Below are 18,792 nucleotides of genomic sequence, written 5' to 3'. Positions count from 1 at the left end.
CCACTACGGAGCTACAGGTACTGGGAGATTCAGATTCCTTGGTACCCGTTCCACACCTCTGCCTTCTGTTTCTGTATGAATTCAGAAGCCAGTTGAAAATGGAGATCCTGTTTACCTGTATCTTTGTGCTCATGGCTGTGTTTTACCAATCTCTATTTTTTTATACCAAAGTCTAGGTAAGCCATCTCAACTTTGTAAAGTGATTTAAAATTAAACTTCTCTCATTGCAAGCATGTATGTGGACTGAGTCCTATCTGGGTGAATTCTTACTGTACAATATCAACCTGCTTTGCTTCTGGACAAATATTTGCCAAAAAAAAAAAAGGAAAAAAAAAAAAAAAGAAGCACGGCTATAGGATTAGACTTGATGACTTTTTTGTCTGATGCCTTGAACTCCTTGTTTGTCATTTGATAAGGAAATTTACGCAAAACTTTATCTATTTGGGTGCTGGAAGGTTCGACTTTTTCAGGACAAAAAGGCCCCGAGTAACACATAATAAACAAATAATATCAAATTCATTTTTGGCAAGGACAGTCCAAGTTTTGTAACCTTTTTCAGACCAAATGGAAATCTACAAATGCCAGCTCTATTGTTAATATTTTACAGACATGAGTAGTAAAGAGTATATAAGCAAATGCTTTCCCTTCAATCTTCCTAGCATTTCTGAATAATTTAGCCCACACCATAATTTGCAACCATGAAGTGGGTAACATTAATTTCATTTATTTTCCTCTTTAGTTCCGCTACATCCAGGAATCTGCAAAGAGTTGCTCGAGACTCAGGTAAGAAAGCGCTAATTGGCTGTCTTTGCAGTCTTTGTTATATCAATTTGATGACTTCAATGCAATTCCACGAACAATTCTTGCAAGCCTGATCCAAAGAGAACAGAAAAATTGGGTTGACTTGAAAAGAAACTAAATGAAGTGGTGAGGAGATGGGTGGAAGGCTCCAGACAACTTAACTGGGCGACGTCCCTTTGCAACGTCAGCGTAGTGCATGAACAGATGTTGACTATTCAGAATCTGTTAGTTTCCAGCATGGAGGAAGCGGCTGCACTGTGCTTTTGGACAGGCTGCCTTTTGGATGGTAGTTCGGAAGCGAGCTCCTCACCAATTAAAGGCAGCGGTTTTCACACCAGTAGGTCAAAAATCCAAAAATCTACATCTCAGTCTGGGCTATAAGAAGGCTAGCTGAAAACTCCTCATTGTGCCATTTCTCCTTGTACTACAAAACTTTAGACTTTAGTCAAACAAATATTTCTGCAGGCAGTCCTGGAAGTTTTTCCACTGATATTTTTTTATTTGAAACATGAAAATACCCAAATTTAACAAAACTGAGCTTTCAGGAGCTGACTGGAAATGCCAGTGAACAGCAGCAAAAAGAAATCTTTAAATTACCCTTTTCTGCACTGGAACCCTTATTATCAAAGAAGGTATATTCCATTACGTAAAAGAATTACTCTTCATGTTTTCTAAATGGTGCTGAATGCTATTTCTAGAACCAAAGGACTGCCTCGTTCTAGCTCATTCACTAGTGTGCCCATATGCCTCGGTATCTGCTGGGAAAATCTTGTGGGAGTCCTCTCGCCAAGAGCGAGGTATAACTACAACCTGTATTCACAACCAAGTGAAGGCATTTATCTGCTCTCCTTCTCAGGAAGAGCACAGATGATATGCAGTGGGTGGAACGAGAATATGAATCTGCCAAGCTAATAATTTTGTGTTCCAAGAGAGAAAATTCTAATGCATGCTCTAATCAAACTGCAGCTGAATTCCTTTGTTTGTAATGTAGGCATGTTTGCTAACCCTTAATAGTAAGCTACAGCAGTAATTTTGACTATTTGAATTAAATATGTGCTTACAGAGGTAAATATTGTATTAGAATCCTGAAAATCACATGCTTGCGTCCCTTCAGAGAGATGAGCGTGCACAAGAGTTAGGTATCTACTGACAAATGACAAGAATGGTCATCTGGGACAAAGAGTTCGAGGTGGCCTGAAGAAAGCTTTATATTGAAGTTCCTGGAAAAGCAGTAGAGATTACCCAGGGTGGTGTACCCAAAAGTGGGATTTTACAAGTGCTCAGCATTAGCTTGGTCTGTTTCAAAGCAATGATATTACTCCCCTAAGCATAAGAGCTAGGTGAATGACAAACACTTCTGGAAATCTGGCCCGTGGTGCCCAGAATGTGTTCTTTAAGGGGTCTAGCACAGCCATCGTGACAGCGAGCATCATTGTTCTCTTTGTTTTTCTTCCCAGAGCACAAGAGTGAGATTGCCCATCGCTACAATGATTTGAAGGAAGAGACATTCAAGGCAGTGTAAGTGGATATTCAGCTTACGTTTTCTCCTTGTTTTCCATCTCTGTTGATACTGGATAGAAAAGGAAAACCAAAACACAGTGTATGAACTAGTGAAGAGTGTGTATGTCTCACTGAAATTAGCCTTCTTGCTGTTAGCATACAAAGCCTAGAAATATTTTAAGACCTGCAGAAGTCACGATGACTTTCTTTCACTCTGGGAATACAACTGCCTGCAAACCTTAGGAGAAAACCTGTGTTCCTTATGTGAAAAGAAAATAGGCACGAGTAAGACAGTTTTTATAACCTTAGGACTGAGAGGAGTTGTGCTGGATTGAGACATATGAAAAAAACCAAAACCAAACCACCAACCTCAAAAAACAAACCTGCAACAGGTTTTCTGAGACAGTTCAATGGTTTTCTTTGGAAACTGGTTTTGGGAATGGCAGAGGGCCCTGACAGGAACATAACTACTTCTGAAAGAAGGCAGCCTGAAGATCGTCATTTGTAACGATGGCAAAAACCTGCTTAGTTCATGGCATTTGCAAATATGCTGGCAGAAGTGGCAGAAAACTCAAATCCCAGTCTTTTCTGTTTTGTTTCTAATCCGTTATTCAAGACCTTTGTTCTTGGGAAGTAAAGTTACAAACATTTTTCAGAAAGAACGTGAGAAGAGGAAGGATACGGGAGCCGGTACTGTGCTCTTCGTGGTAGTCTGGTTAAGCAATTGTGCGTGTCATTTGAACAAACAATTTGAATCCAGAAGCACCTTTGAAAATATTGAGTGTTACGTTTCTTATCTCCATATTCCAAACCGTGCTTTGTGTTTCAGTACCATGATCACGTTTGCCCAGTATCTCCAGAGATGTTCTTATGACGGACTGTCTAAGCTGGTGAAGGATGTTGTTGATCTGGCACAGAAGTGCGTGGCCAATGAGGATGCTCCCGAGTGCTCAAAATCACTGGTAGGCAGCGAATCCTTTGGGATTGTGTTTCTCCTCGTTCTGTGCAGCTACCAGAATCACCCTCATTCAGCATTGATACCTGATCCTTTCAGGTGTTGCTCTTCTCATCGGCCAATGCGCAGATTTTAGTGATGAAACAAAGCACTTGTTTTTGTCAGGTTCTGAAACTCTGCTTTTCAGAAGTGCCTAAATGATCCCTGGAGCCATATATTGGAGCCCAAACACCACACTTTGGCACATTACATGTAGCATTGCCTGGAAATCGACGTTAGCATTTAGTACAAATACCCCAGCTGTAAAATACAGGTCTAATTCTGAGTATTGAAGACCAAAGCGTGTGGGTTTTCACACTCACACTGGGGTGAACTGAAAAATTATCTGTGCTAATTTAAGGTAATTTAAGAAGTTTTTTTAAAACTCCTCTAAGATCAGGTATCAAAAGAAGTTTGCAGGTACATAAGATCCCTGGGATGTCCAGCAGGTTCAGCCCGGCCCTTCAGAAAGTTAGGTGCTTGTGTTCTTATGAGCTCTAACATTCAGACAAAATGACAGGACTGCAGTAGTTCTCCCTAAAGGTTTCCCAAGCTGATCATCAGGTAGAATATCAAATCTTGCTTCAATTCATGTGAAAATTCATTTTAGCCAGATTATAAATAAAAGATCACCATCTTGCACACAGTATTTTAAATTATAATTAAATTTTTTTTTCTTATCCAGTAAAAACGTATTTACTTTTCAATCTGGGTTTTCTTTTACAGATAAATAGAATGTACATTACACTTTCTATAAACAACAGTTCTGACCTTCAGCATTTCCCTTACAGCCCTCCATTTTCCTGGATGAAATCTGCCAAGTTGAAAAGCTCCGCGACTCATATGGAGCCATGGCTGACTGCTGTAGTAAAGCTGATCCTGAAAGAAACGAGTGTTTCCTGTCATTTAAAGTTCCCCAACCAGACTTCATTCAGCCGTACCAAAGACCAGCTTCTGATGTGATATGCAAGGAGTACCAGGACAACCGGGTGCCATTCTTGGGACAGTAAGAAAAATGGCCATTTTTTACTGGTTAAGTATTTAGTCGTGCAGAAGAGGGATCCCCAGGCTATACAGAGTTTGTGGACATGCAGGACATTTGAAAAAGTTGCAAGTATTCAACCTCATATCTGCATATATAAAACAGTTGCTCTGATCACATTTTTTCAATCCTTTTTTGGGCAGGTTTTTGCATTCGAAAATGGACTTGAAGGGATCACGTTTTATAAATCTTGGGGGACTTTTTTTTTTTGCCCCAGAAGCCCTGCAAGACCACAGCATTTCCAATATCGATTTAATAATTTACTTGCTTTGGCTTCCCACTACCTCGTCTGTAATTTGAAAGGATGGAGAAAGATAACAGTAAAAAGAAGAGAAATTTGCAATAAAATGTCGGTGAAATGACCATAGGTTAATTTTTTTCACACTCAAAACCAGAATTTTCACGTATTTGATAACACATTCTAAAAAAGCATATGAACATCAAACTAAGCAGATGACAATACGAGGAGTTCATCCTTCCGTTATTGTTATTGAGTCCCGCTTTGGAAACAGTGGGGTTTAACAGAGCATTTACCAGTGGTAGGCATTACGTTAGGAAAGTAGATTATATTTCCAAACCAGAAATAGAAGTTATAAAAGAGATTTAAGGCCATTTGCTGTTGTCATTGGAATATGTAACTTATGTTTTCCTTTTCCTTCTAGTTTCATCTATTCTGTTGCAAGAAGAAACCCCTTCTTGTACGCCCCAACGATCCTCGGTCTGGCTGCTGATTATGAACATGCACTTCAAAGCTGTTGCGCAGAGGCTGATGTCGGTGCTTGCTTGGATGAAAAGGTATATCAAATTTTTCACTGTTTGATTTTTTTTTAAGCAACAAAACAAAAGATTCAAAGCGTGGATAGTTAAGCTTGTCTTTTTGTCCCTTTGCTAATACCTTATCAGGCAGCTCTGAGTATTGTGCAGAATCCAAATAAGGTGTAGCACTTGGGATTTTCTGTCTGTGGTAAACTATAGCGAGAAGGCACGCTACCGAAGAGGTGCTAGGGAAAGACAGATCTCACTTGGCAGCCTAACGTGCCACCTCCATATCCAACCTGTAGGTGTATGAGAGATCTCTCCTATTCTTCCCCTATTCGTTGCCCAAGCAAGTGGAGGAGAAAGAGTGAGGAATGGGTAGAATCTTCCTGTTCATGCAAATCTTTGTCTGAAGAACTTGTAGAGAAGGGTCAGGATTAATCACGTGTTAGCCCTATGAATCGATAGCAGATGACTTCCTCGTAGCTTTGCCTTTTAGAGAACTGAAGCCAAGATTTCCTGTTAACCTTGAGAACGGCATGAGGCAAACTTTCCCTTTGTCTCAAACGCAGTCCCAGTGACTTCTGTGTAGTCACTGTGGTGCTTTGAAAGACAACTTAGGCTCCTTTAAGTCACAAGGTTTCAATGAATTTGAAGTATTCGGTGGACAGCAGCATATCTGTAGAAGAACTGCACCCTGCGATAAAGTATAGTGTATAGACTAGAAGTTAAATGCTGGATTGCGACCTGGTTAGGACTGCCTAAGCAATTCTCAGTTTGCTTGGCTTTTCATCAGAGCTAACTGGACCAGAACCTGCTGTGTTTCTGAAGTGGGATTTTCAGATTTGCTTTATTTCTCAGTCCATTAGGTGTAATCAGTTTAACGTGACAACGTGCATCCTGTTCTTATAGGCAACTGCCATCAAAGAAAAAGCCAAGAAAGTAAGTGTGAAGCAGCAGTATTCTTGTGGAATCCTCAAGAAGTTTGGCGAGAGAACTTTCAAAGCAAAGTAAGTTCCAATCAGCTTTTTATAAAAAGTAGGCTTGTTAACCTAAACCTGAAACTACTCTAGAGGAAAATATCAGCGTATGTAATTCATCTCTATATGCTGAGTTTGAAAACGGCACTCACGGTACTTCCTAGCATACTTTTGACTGAGGACCATTGTCTGACAAAATAGAGATCAGGGTCAGTCTTTCAACACTAGGCTGACAGCGATTTCTTAGCCTGTTTATTTAAATGTAGAATTTAATCCTGGTCAGGTTTCTGTATAAAGACTAGACGCAAAGGGGAACCTGTGTATTCCACGCTGATAGGGAGTAGCAGTAAAAAGATCAGCTGTGAGAGTCAGAGAGAAATGAAACTGTCTCTAGAACCAATCCAGGAGATGCAGAGTTAACTGGTGGAGCATCACTCAGAACCAGACATTCCAGTGTGTTTAATCTATATTTTTGCCAAAGCTGTGCCCCATTCTGATGCCCGCAGCTTTTAGCGATAGGCACAGCGGCAATCAGCAAACTAAGTTGTTAGTTTGGACCTTAAAGCAATCAGAGAGTCAAATTTGCAGAATCACATTTCCTGTCAAAGGTGCTTCTTTGACATTAAAAAATACTTTTGCAATTAATAAGTGGATCGGCTGCCCAAGCACAGAGAACTGCTTTCATTCTGTAGCTAGTCTAATACACTAACATTGACTAGGATTACCTTAGTAGATATAGTCAGCTTTGATTTAACGGTTTAATTAGAACTTTATACGCCTGTGCTAAGTAATCTAGAGATGCTTTACAGTCACTCGAGAGCGATGGGGAATTCTAGGGTGTGCTTCTTACGTAGACAGCTCAGAACAGAAAAATCACAGGCTTGTTTTCTGTCCACTTTAAAGGAGCGCTGGGTTTCTGGTGCAGGCGTCGATGACGTTTTTTTCTAGCCGCCAATAATTAGATGAGAAGAACGAAGGAATTTACTTGAAACAATGCTGATCTACAGTATCATAAGTGTTAGTGACTTGCAAGGTTTCTGTTCAATACAAAGCTTTAAAACAAGTGTATTTTTTCTTCTTTTCTACCTAGTAAACTTGCTCGCCTGAGCCAGAAATATCCCAAGGCTCCATTCTCAGAAATTATTAAAATTCTAGGTGACATGAAAGGCATCTACAAAGAGTGCTGTGAAGGGGACATGCTAGAGTGTATGGATGACAGGGTAAGCTAAGTATTTTTTCAAAAATGTTTACACACTTGAAAACTGTTTAGGAAGACAATAATTTGTGCAGCTAGTCATCCACAGTCCCGAGAACTTGTACTCAATGCTGGTGGAAGGTTCCTTGGCCACAGAAGAGCTCATGGCAAGCTCAGCTGACTGGAACTAGGTTTTGGACCGGTTTCGGATCTAGCCCTTTATGATCATGAGGACACGGAGCTGTTACTTATAGCATAGCATGTGTGTATGGTTGAAATCAAAACATCTATCAGGGAGATTGTTTAATGGTATTTACTCACTTCAAATCCATCATAAACAAAGCAGAAGAAAGCAGAGGCAAAAAGGCCACATTTTTTTTGCTGTCCTGTTGTGTGTACTGCCATCAAGCCAGCTTTCCCGTAGTGCCAATGAACTCTAGAAAACAGCTTTCATGGCAGGATTAGCAAAACTGTGCAATAGTGACTCAATTTAAATATTGCCTGGCTGGAACTTAGACACACTTGTTATACAGCTGGTGTCCAGTGCTGGCTTTTTGAAGCTCTGGGGTTTTTTGTGTCTCTATCATGAAAAAGCTATCAAAGCTGGGCACCTCACAGGACTGACAAGATCAATCAGGCATCCTTGTCACAGACCACTCAACGACTTGCTTTGGCTTTCCAGAGTTTGTCTTCTCAAAGTTTCTAAGATCAGGGAGGGAACGGCATTCTCCCACGTGCCTGTGAACATCGTGCTCAACATGCAATGCACGTGATGTCCCCGTCCCTCTGATTATTTCTTTTTGTATGGGGATAGCATTTCTTCAGGAAAGTGCTAGGTAAATAGGTGGCCTGAATGAAAAGGGAAGAGTCTGAAAAAGAGAGAGGACATGAATTAATCTATCTTTAAGTTATTATTTCATTGCTTGTCTGATAATATGTTTTAATTTTACAGGCAGAGCTTGTCACCTATATGTGCTCTAAACAAGATGTTTTCTCAAGTAAAATCAAACACTGCTGTGAGAAGCCAGTTGTGGAACGAAGCCAGTGCATTATTGAAGCAGAGTTCGATGACAAACCTGAAGATCTTCCTTCACTAGTTGAAAAATACATACAAGATAAGGAAGTGTGTAAAAGCTACGAGGCAGGCCATGACGAATTCTTGTCAGAGTAAGTAGTGCCAATGGTATGCCTGCTTCTATTTGAACGTTCCTGCAAATCATCCTCTGTCTTTTCTGGACTACAGCCTTTTGCATCACTGCAAAAACTGTCCTCCTGGGTGTTTCAAGCACTTATGGAGAAGAGAGATGACCACATGGAAATCTGATGTATCTAATGTAGCTTCAGCCCTACTTGAACCCCTAGTTTCTCATTCATGTTTCTGTTCAGCACTGTCCTACTTATCAAAGCTGAATTAGTCAGTGCCTTTCTTTTATTTGAGGGCTCTGTGCCTGCCCACGTACATTATCTCCTTAAGAAATATTCTGTCCTGGGCAACTATTTTGTTCCTAACACATTTGCCCTGATGGAAGACGACAGAATGACCAAAAAATTATTCCAAAACAAGTAAACAGCGTTCCAAGCTCATCGTCCACCTTACTTGATCTCACCTGAGGAACTGTCATTGTCAATTACTCTGTTGTGCGTGAAGAAAGCAGCATGTTATTCGGGAGCTCTAATTCTGTCAGCTTGCATGTCTTTCAGGTTTGTTTATGAATACTCACGAAGACACCCCGAGTTCTCCACACAGCTGATTCTGAGAATTACTAAGGGCTATGAAACACTCCTGGACAAGTGCTGCAAAACAGACAACCCTGCTGAGTGCTACGGAAATGCTGTAGGTGCAAAGCTTGGGTTGAGAAGGTCCTACAGAAGAGCATTTTGCAGACAGAAAGCATTTTGAGAGACTAATCCCAGGGAAAGTTAGTGTTCTGATGGGAGATGAAGCAGTCCAGGACCCATGACAAGGATATAGAGTTTTCTCCCATCACAGAGTAACCTCATCTGTCACTTTAGGAGTTTTCAGACTAGTCTGACTCAGCTCCCTGTCTCCTGCCTCTGTCTCTCAGAAGGGAGTCCGCTTATCCTGAAGATGATTAATAGCTGGTTAGATGAATTATTCCATGGGCTCCACTGCCTGTACTAAGTATGGCTGCTCGTGGATTATGAAGGGAACCTGCATGGCCGGCTCACGTAGAGATGCCTAGACTTAGGTCTCCTAACCTTCAACTGAATGGCACGCAAGTCACAGCACAAGTTGAGTCACTGACAGGTTTGGCCAAGGGATAGACAGATGATGTTCCCCTCGCGGTTGATAATCCTATACTTGAAAAATATTCACCCGATTAAAACAAACAAACAAATACCCCATTGTCTAGAAAGTAAGTCCAGTGGGTAATTAATTTAAATTAAATGTCAAAAAATCTTGCTGCCTTTTTAACAGAATTTTTGTTAGAACTTAAGAGTCACATGAGAATCAAATCCTCCCTACGCCATCCAGGCTATACGGAAGTGACCAGCCTTGCAAAATGGGTATCTTACAGCTAGTAAGATTTAGAAGAGGTCAAAAGGTATATTTGTATGACTGTTACCGGGATGTCCTGCTCTAACGTTACTAATAACTTTATACTTGCTTGCAGCAAGAGGAACTGAACAAACATATCAAAGAAACTCAGGATGTCGTAGAGACAAACTGTAAGATTCTCACTACCCACGGCGAGGCAGACTTTCTTAAAGCGTAAGTACTTGCTGATAAATATTCTTGAGCGTAAAGTGTGACGCAGGGTGCTTTGGGCCACTTTATTTGGTCTTCACTTCTATTTTCCCTTCCGTGGTGCAGCTCAGTAGAGCATTCTTCCAATGTGAGCAGACAGTCATTTTGATATGACTTTTTCAGACTTCTGATCCGCTACACCAAGAAAATGCCTCAGGTATCAACCGATACCTTGCTTGAAATTGGCAAGAAAATGACAGCCGTTGGTACTAAGTGCTGCCAGCTTCCTGAAGACAGGCGCCTACCTTGTTCTGAGGGATACGTGAGTACATTTGTTTATTCTCTCTGCTCTTCTCAGACATTTCTTCTGTTCTCAAAAATGTTGAATTCTGTTCAGATGGTAAACTCACAGTGATTTTTCATAAACCCAAAACTAAACATCTGCGTAACAGAATTCACAGTCTGTTCATTTTTAGTGGATGTGAGAACGTAAAGAGTTGTCTGATGGTAGCCTGTGAAAATTTTACCTAAACTTTACTGTCCCTCAGAAAGCTACACTAAGTTGGTTGGGTCTGCGGCAGCTTGCATTTGGAAAAGCTCAACAGCTCTCTTAGAAAACCCCCCCAAAAAATTACCGATTGCAGCCCAATGGGCGGAGTGTTTGCAGATTAAGAAATACCAAGCATCGTGGATACATATTTATTTTAAAATTTAAGACCATGCCATTTCTGAGCAGGTGTTTAGATCTGACAGCTTCTACTTCCAGCTATGCTATTGTCACACAAACATCACATAGTTCTTCTGTTATTGTAGAAGGTGTGACTCATGTTTGTCCTTCCTTCCTTCTCTTTTCAGCTGAGCATTGTGATTCAGGATATGTGCAGGAGACAGGAGACCACACCTGTAAATGACAACGTTTCACACTGCTGCAGCGACTCCTACGCTTACAGGAGACCGTGTTTCACTGCCATGGGAGTAGATACCAAATACGTGCCTCCAGCATTTGACCCTGAGATGTTCAGCTTTGATGAAAAACTGTGCACTGCTCCTCCTGCTGAACAGGAATTAGGGCAGATGAAGTAAGCTAGAATACCTTGTAGAAAAAATTCTGAAGCGTAACACTTTAGGGGGGGTGAAGGAAGCTAAAATCCCCCTGTTTTGTCATCTGACTGGGATTTCACTAGCGACATAGAGAAAACCAGGTGGGACTGAGCTTGTCAGTGCATAACATTACGTACTTTGGAAGAGGCAAAATAGGGTCTTTCCTTCAAATAAAATCAGTGTGTTAGCTGACCAGTTTCATGTAGGTCCACTGCCACTGCAAGTCTTACGATGTACTTAATGAAGACAACATACAGATCATTTAAATAAGTTTTTTCCCACCTGTAACCAGGATAACAAAAAGCGAATAGATGCTTGTGCTAGACTGGGAGTTTAGAGCCACAAATACGCACAGACTCCTCTAGATATGACCAAAAAAAAAAAAAAAAACACCAAAAACTCATAAACAAGCTGTACCTGCATAGAATGGTGTATTTTAAATTGGGGAATCAAACTACAACAGGTAGCATTAATTGTGTACTGTGGCTTTGTTTTCAGATTGCTCATCAACCTCATTAAACGCAAGCCCCAGATGACAGAAGAACAAATCAAGACAATTGCTGATGGTTTCACTGCCATGGTAGACAAGTGCTGCAAGCAATCAGATATCGAGACATGCTTTGGGGAAGAGGTATTTCCTATCTCCTTTAAAAAAAAAAAATCAAAATAAAAAACATATACAGGAAACTGGAAACTCCCTGCGAAACCACGCGCTACGGAAGTGGTTCTGCAAACTGCTACAGTTACTTGTCCATGTGCGCTTACAATAGATTTGCCTGCAGAGCATAACATATCTTGACTGTACAGATTATAGTCATTGAACAATTTCGTGTGGAAAGGTTGTCTGGAGGTAATGTAGTCCAGTCATCTACTCAAAGCACGGCTAAATTCTAGGTCAGTAAGGTTCTTCAGGACCTTGTCCAAAAGAGTTGAATATCTACAAGCCATAGTTGAAAAATACATATGTGTAGAATTTAAACTGTATCTGTAGCATATGTAAACTTCCTGATGTGCTACAGATTCTTATAGAAGTCTGAAAGATTACCCGAAAAAAGTGCATCTGGATCAATTATCAGAGATGCCTAGCAAATATAGATATACTGGCAGGGCGAGTCCAGGTGATTATGTCCTGTGAACAGTCATTCCAGTTTTTTCAAACTTATCAACCACAAATACATTCATTCATTCATTCAACGTTTACTTGTCTGTGAAATAACCACGGGAGAAGTTTATCTGTAGCCGTATTGCTGAGCAAGCGCAAAGCATTTACAGGAGTATGAATGACCGTTTCCAACAGCAACCTCATCACTTGAAGCATAGAACTACTAATATCTTACACTGCTTATTGATCAAATCCTTTTTTTATTTGTGTCCAAAGTATTGCATAGATAAGTATATCAGGAAGAGTTAGGAAAGAATTATTTTGTCTCTAACTCACTCTAGAAGTTTATTGTCTACCTTTGCAAAATTGAAAAATACCCAACATACAGGAGCGCACCGATTCTAAGGTTAGAAAGTACCATTAGAATTATCCTTCGAACCACAATGTTTATAAAACACAAGTTTATAAAAATTCCTGCTCAAGCGCTACATACTTTGCTCCCTTGGTTTCTCTCTCACAACTGTTTGTATTCCTTTTTCTAGGGTGCAAACCTAATAGTCCAGGGCAGAGCCACACTAGGAATTGGTGCTTAAAACGTGGTAGGTAACAGCAATAACGCCTATTTATTGGGTCATCTATCTATCTATCTCCCCCCATCTGCCCGCCCTTCCACCCATTTAACCCCTTCAACTCAAAAATGCATCTTGCTTCCCTGTAACCACCAGGCGTTTGCTTTTTCTAACGGGTGGTTCACCATCTGCCATTACCTAGCACACAGAAAGTTGAAGTACTGCTAGTGTGCTACCATTTTATAAAATTATCCTTTTTGTTTCTCTAATCTAGGATGCCAGTGGGAAAAATATGAAGAAAAATACTTCCGTGTAACTGCTCCCGCCCATTACCTTTTTACCTTTGGTATTGAATGACTATTTCGTAAATCTTCAGTGTTTTGTCAAACCACATACTTTTCCAGAAACTTTTCAATTCTATTTCTTTGAAAAAAAAAATGAATAATAAATAAAAGCTGTATAAATCTCCATCTGTCCATGTCTGCTGGTGACTACCATAAGGCAAAGCTCTGCAGCGCTCCCTACACAAAATGGTTGCTATAAGTAGTATATATGGTCAGGGATTCCATTGGACTTTTTTCTGTTTCTTGCTCTTGCAAGATATGTATGAAAGAATATGAGAGGTGACAAGACATTTAGCTAGACTTTAGTGCTCCAATTCAATTACAGGTTCATTTTACACCTTACTTCAGCAATTATAATTACATATTAAGAGAACGTTCAAAGGAACTGATCAGTCTAAATAAGATGACTAGTAATGAGCTCTTCTAAAAAGAAAAAAGATTTTTTTTTTTTTACATCAGCCACAAGTGAGTATCTCTTCGCTTGCAAAGAGTTGCAAACAGATCTGCTTTTAGACAGTTCTTTTCATGTCTTAAGTTGTTTTTACAACAGTTTTTGACTTTAGAGATGTCTCTAGGAAAGCCCACCATCTAAATCATGCCCTTCATTGCAGGAAGCTCTTAAGAGAGAAACTTTTCCGTTCTACACCACTAAAGCAGTGTGATTTTCTAGTACCTGTTTAGTTTCAGTCCATGAACACAAAACCCCCCGAATCTTCTACACTTTAACAAGGACCCTTGCATAACCCTTGCCTCGTTATAAGAGCCCTTGCATAATAAAGCATTTCATAAGGGCAGGTTTCTTGGCCTTGAAACTCTTTGTGCCTATGCTTCACGAACTGGGAATCTTCTCCATAACCGTAGAAGTACACTCAGAATGAAACGTTCAGAGATAGCACGTCAAAAATTTAAAAGGAGGAATCATCAGTCTTGTTAGGATTGAAAGGTTTGAACATTCAATGCCTGTGAGTCATAGTTATGTGTTGGTTTAGAAGAGTTTATGTGACCCTCAAGGCATTCAAAAACATCTCGTTCAAGATTTAAAGTTTTGTGAATTGGAGCAAGCATCAGGTGCAGTTAAGCACCTTTTCCCTTAGTTTGAGGGAGCACAAACAGTCCTTATAGAGACCATTGCCGTTATCTAATTCACTGTCCAAAAAGCTGGCTGCCGTTCGCTGCAGCTAAAATGAACCTGCTGTAGGACAGTGTAGCTGTAGTTCATTAGGACAAGTTAAGCTTGTTGCAGGAAGAGGTTCGGTGAAGATTCTGAGGCACAGAAATCAGCGCCAGTGCCACAAATCTATCAAGAAGTGGGGTTTCTCCTTAGATTTCCAGCTAATCCCCACACTGTACCACAGCACGATGCTCAGGTGTGCTGGTTAGCTTCCTGTTGCATCTGCTGCAGCTTTTTGGCTGCATGTTGAATAACTCCAAACACAAAGCAGGTTAATGATTCCGTTAAGATTTAGTAATTGAAAATGTGTTTCTAATTAATGTGTTTGTAATTTTGCTGGCTCCAGAGAGACACAGAATTAATATATATCAGTTATCATTTATCAACGCTGCAGTTACCATTTATCAACGCTGAAAAGAGTAATGTGTCAAGAGACTGGAGTCAAGTCAAACATCAACATACCAAAAATATGTGAGAAGAACTGAGTACCCTCCACACCACCCCCATTTCTACAATTCATCGGAACCCACCTATTTCATTCTGGGGTGTCACTGTCTTTCAGTTTGCATAAAGATAGAGCAATGCAGCCAAGCTGCAGCGCTTAAAGAAGTGTCTTAAGCCTCGATGTTGGTGTGGTCTTGAAAATTACTTCTTAAGAGCTTTTGCTGCCACACTGAGCAATCTGCCTTGTATTCCTGGGGCTCTCTTTTGGGCTCTGGTTTTCCACAGCTGATATGTTTTTGTTCATCTGGGTTTCTTTGTAACAAGGTGACTTTTTCCCTCCTAGAGTCTGAGTCCAGAAGGAACAGGAGTAAGCACACCTGCAGCTGTAACTAAGACTGCACTTGTACAAAAGTATTCTTTAACCACTTAAGCGTCACCTAAAGAGGTAGGGAAACCTCCCCCTAGTTACCTGGAACAGATTTAAATTTCTGCTACCAAACCTGCATGACGGCTTCAAATTTCAGAAGGGCCACCTGTTATGATAACTATTAGCATGACACCTGTGACTTGACTTCATGCAGAAGCTTTTTTTAGGTTATTTCAAGGGTCTTTTAGGTTTTATATTCTTTCTTTTGCAACTTTAGTCCCTAGAAGTCACTGTAAATTCCTGAGCATTCAAGGGGGAAAACAAAAGAAAATCCAGGAATTTGAAGAAAGACACAAGTTTTTTGAAGGCCCCTGTTTCTGTGCCCCATTTACCTTCCCTTTCCTCTAAAGCACAACATCATGAATATGTAGTTGTAGTTTGTCATCTACTTGTACCCCTCAGTAATACACAAGCTAATTTTTACTTTCGCGCTTTCATTTTTTTGTATGCCCATATGTCTTTCTCATATTTCCTCTATAAAAGTTAGTAAAGCCATGACCACTGAACTTCCAATACTCACAAAATCTACTACTACAAATCAAGTTTTCCAGTCTTTGGAGAAAGCCCAATGGGAGCTGCATACCCATCCTTTACAGGAATCACAATTTTGACAGCACCAGCCATTCACAGTAACTGATAAAAATCTCCTCAGACTCAACTCCTCTAAATTAACTTATTTGCTATATGTAGATTTCTTATGCTAAGAGAAATAAGCAAACACAAAAACATTCATTCTTAACAAATGCAAAACCTACCATTGCTAGACAAAGAAGGTCTTCCTGCGGATTCCGAAGTTTTCAAAGTATCAGCTAGATGCAGAAGTTCAAAGCGCTACTTGTCTCTCAGGCAATGAGAATGCAAGGTCTTTATCCTGCTGCTCCTGGTGTGAAAGGGGCTACATCCCTTTCCTTCTGCCTTCTCCTTCAGTCTTTAATTCCTTCAGCTGACCACACATCCTCTGCATCCATCAGACTCCCCTCCCACCTGTCCTCAGCTCCGTGCTTTCTTCATCCCTGAATATTCAACCACCTTCTCCCCTCCATTCCTCTACCACGCTCTGAGTCACAAAGTGACAGTTGTCCTGTCTGCAAGCACAGTTTCCGACATCTTTTAAAACAGTGGCTATTAGTAACGGTGTTTTTAGGGGCATCCCTAAAAGGTTTTGTCATCTCTAGGTCCCCGCGGTAAGCTGGATCTTGTGGCATTTCCATGTTATTCCTTGGTTTCTCATGGTCCCTCTGAGGTTGATGAGATGCCGTGACTTTTAGGCCCCCATTGCTCTGCATTCATTGCTGGTGTTTGGGAGCCAGGGTTGGCATCACGTCTCTGGTAAGGGTGCTAGCTGTGGTCTTCCTTTACGGGAATTCCTTCAACGAAATCTTCAACAAAAATTCCTTCAACGAAAGCTTCAGCTTTCACCTGAACATGTGGAAACATTTATATCCGGTTCATGACAATGCAAATACAAAAATGATCGGGCAGCAAGAATGTTCTTCCAGCTCTGTGTACCAGCTTGCCATGCCGATCTCACAGCACTCGGCTTTAGGAAAAATACAATAGAGCATGTCCAGGGCTTGGGAATGGGCAGGGGTTTTGGGCCAGGGCATATTCCTGGCATTCCAAAAAAAATCCTCTTGGTTATTTGAGGGCTTAGTGTTCTTCTGCTGTCAGATAAGTGTTGTGAAACCTTTCCGACTGCCTCAGATTGAAGACATGCAAAGTTTTAAAATGTACAAGAAGGTCCACTAGTGCATTCGGGAGTACATTTTTTTTATGTAAATCTCCACCACCTGTGTGTCTGCCCAGGGCTGCTCTCTGTTACCTTATATGAAGGGTATCACTTCCCTCACTGCCAGCAGGGGATGTGCCTTTTGTGTTAATTAGAGGACCATACTTTAGTAGTCAATGCCATCTAAAGACCTACAGTTTTGGTGTTTCCTGATTCATGATGTATTACTGTCTTTGCCCTAATACTGAAAATAAATTGCACTTCAACTAATAGAGAACTACTCCATGCCAGGGGTACCAGGATTAAAGCACACGGTATTTTGCTTTGGTTGCAGCAGTGGCTCATTTGAATCTGCCCAATTTAACTGGATGCAAGTATTGAACGAGCTCCACAAGCGCATTCTCTGTCTCCTCCGGGCTTCCCCGGGAACAAAAATGAATCTCTGCTTAAATTCCTGCAGTAGAAGCATGTAAAGTACCAGGAACACGGTAAGGAAACTGTTCCTCAGCTCACCTAAAGCAGTTGAAATTGTAAATTAACTTTCTAATGATTTGCAGTCCTAAGTGGACTGTGACAGCAGTTCTCACCTCCGCCTCAACCATTTACTGCTAATACAGAACACTATTCAACAAATACTGTCTTCATCACTGGCACCACACCACACACCCCCAAAAAAAGGAGGGAAGGAAGAGAACACAATTCCAAGATTAAATCAAGTTATATTTTACATCAAGTCTTGTAACCTGGTTCTTAACTTGCACAATTTCTTATGTAGCTGGGCAAAGCAAAAATCTGAATTTACAAGGTCTTCTCAAAACTGCCCCCTCTGCATCACAAACCTAATATTTTTTCACACTCCCTTTTAGCAAGGGTGGCTCAGTCTGGGTGCCCTCGCCAAGTCTTAATGGAAATTGGCAGCCATTTACATTTGTACGCTTAATTGTTTACAGACACTGGTTGATAAGAGCATGCTAATGATTTCATTGCCTTCAATCTTCTTGGTTTCCAAGCTCCCCTGCATGGTCTGCACCTGCAAATAATCTACAATAAGGAAGCAGATACTGTTTGTTTCCTTTATTTTCTACAGTTTTGCTACATGCAAAAATCAGAAAAGATTGAGATGCAGTTAAGAACATTCTAGTTAAATGGCTTTCCTTATAGATGTCCTTACAAGCTTTACAGCTGGGTCAATAAATGGTTAGAGTTAATTTTGCATAATTTCATAATGAACATGAAGTGAAACACCCTTATTTTCAGCCTACTGGAATACATACAATATGCTAACTATGATGAATTAAACATTATAGTTTGGGGGTTTTGGTTTGGGATTTTGTTGTTGGGTTTTCCCCCCAAAAAACAGGAGGAATCTGTACTTTAAAGATTCTGATTTTGCATTAAAAAAAAAAAAAAGAAAAAAGATCAGCTAAATGTAAGAATCTTCATTTTCAATGAAACATTCACAAACATTCACTACTTCTAGACACAAGTGGGTTTTTAAGTAAAAAAAGTTTACAGTAATCAACAAAACCCCTAAATAGCATCATTTTAAATGTCATTTTTCAGCCTATGGGAATCATTAACTTACAAGGTCTAGCTATTGCTTTCTACACGTTGCAAATTTTTCAATGAATGCTAAAGGGCTACAAATTTACATACAGATACACGCAGCTGTATGCAGAGACCTGCCTTTTTTAAACACAAATTGAAAACTTCCAGCTGATCCTCTCTCTTACAGAAGGCTTACAGTGGTGATTTGTACCAAATGAAACCACATTCCAATCTGATAGGTCTTTATTTTCAGGATCTCCAAAAAGAAAAGCCTACCCGTGGTTTCCAAATGAAGTGTGGATACATGAGTTTATTTGACACTATTGGCTAAAATAGCACAGGGGGGTGGCTGGGTGGAAAAAAACAGTAACAAAACCAA

The 18,792-nt window shown here is 40.4% G+C and overlaps 1 protein-coding gene across 2 annotated transcripts; it reads left to right on the top strand.

Moving 5' to 3' along the window:
* Positions 1-626: 626 nt before the first annotated feature.
* LOC128910510 (albumin-like) lies at positions 627-13,218 on the top strand. 2 transcript variants are annotated; one of them, XM_054203843.1, is made up of 15 exons: positions 627-783; positions 2,259-2,319; positions 3,131-3,263; positions 4,087-4,301; positions 5,000-5,132; positions 6,006-6,103; positions 7,164-7,293; positions 8,221-8,435; positions 8,970-9,102; positions 9,905-10,002; positions 10,162-10,300; positions 10,834-11,057; positions 11,578-11,710; positions 12,724-12,777; positions 13,025-13,218. In XM_054203843.1, exons 1-14 carry the CDS (start codon positions 699-701, stop codon positions 12,772-12,774), a joined length of 1,848 nt encoding a protein of 615 aa, XP_054059818.1. In that variant the 5' UTR covers positions 627-698; the 3' UTR covers positions 12,775-12,777; positions 13,025-13,218. The 2 variants fall into 2 exon arrangements, with proteins under 2 accessions (XP_054059818.1, XP_054059817.1); XM_054203842.1 differs by having other exon boundaries at positions 12,724-12,780.
* Positions 13,219-18,792: the final 5,574 nt, after the last annotated feature.

The sequence above is a fragment of the Rissa tridactyla genome, chromosome 5 (assembly GCF_028500815.1).
Source record: "Rissa tridactyla isolate bRisTri1 chromosome 5, bRisTri1.patW.cur.20221130, whole genome shotgun sequence".
In the NCBI taxonomy this organism is placed as follows: domain Eukaryota; kingdom Metazoa; phylum Chordata; class Aves; order Charadriiformes; family Laridae; genus Rissa; species Rissa tridactyla.
The sequence above is the reverse complement of the archived record's forward strand: the minus strand, read 5'-3'. Positions and strand labels throughout refer to the sequence as shown.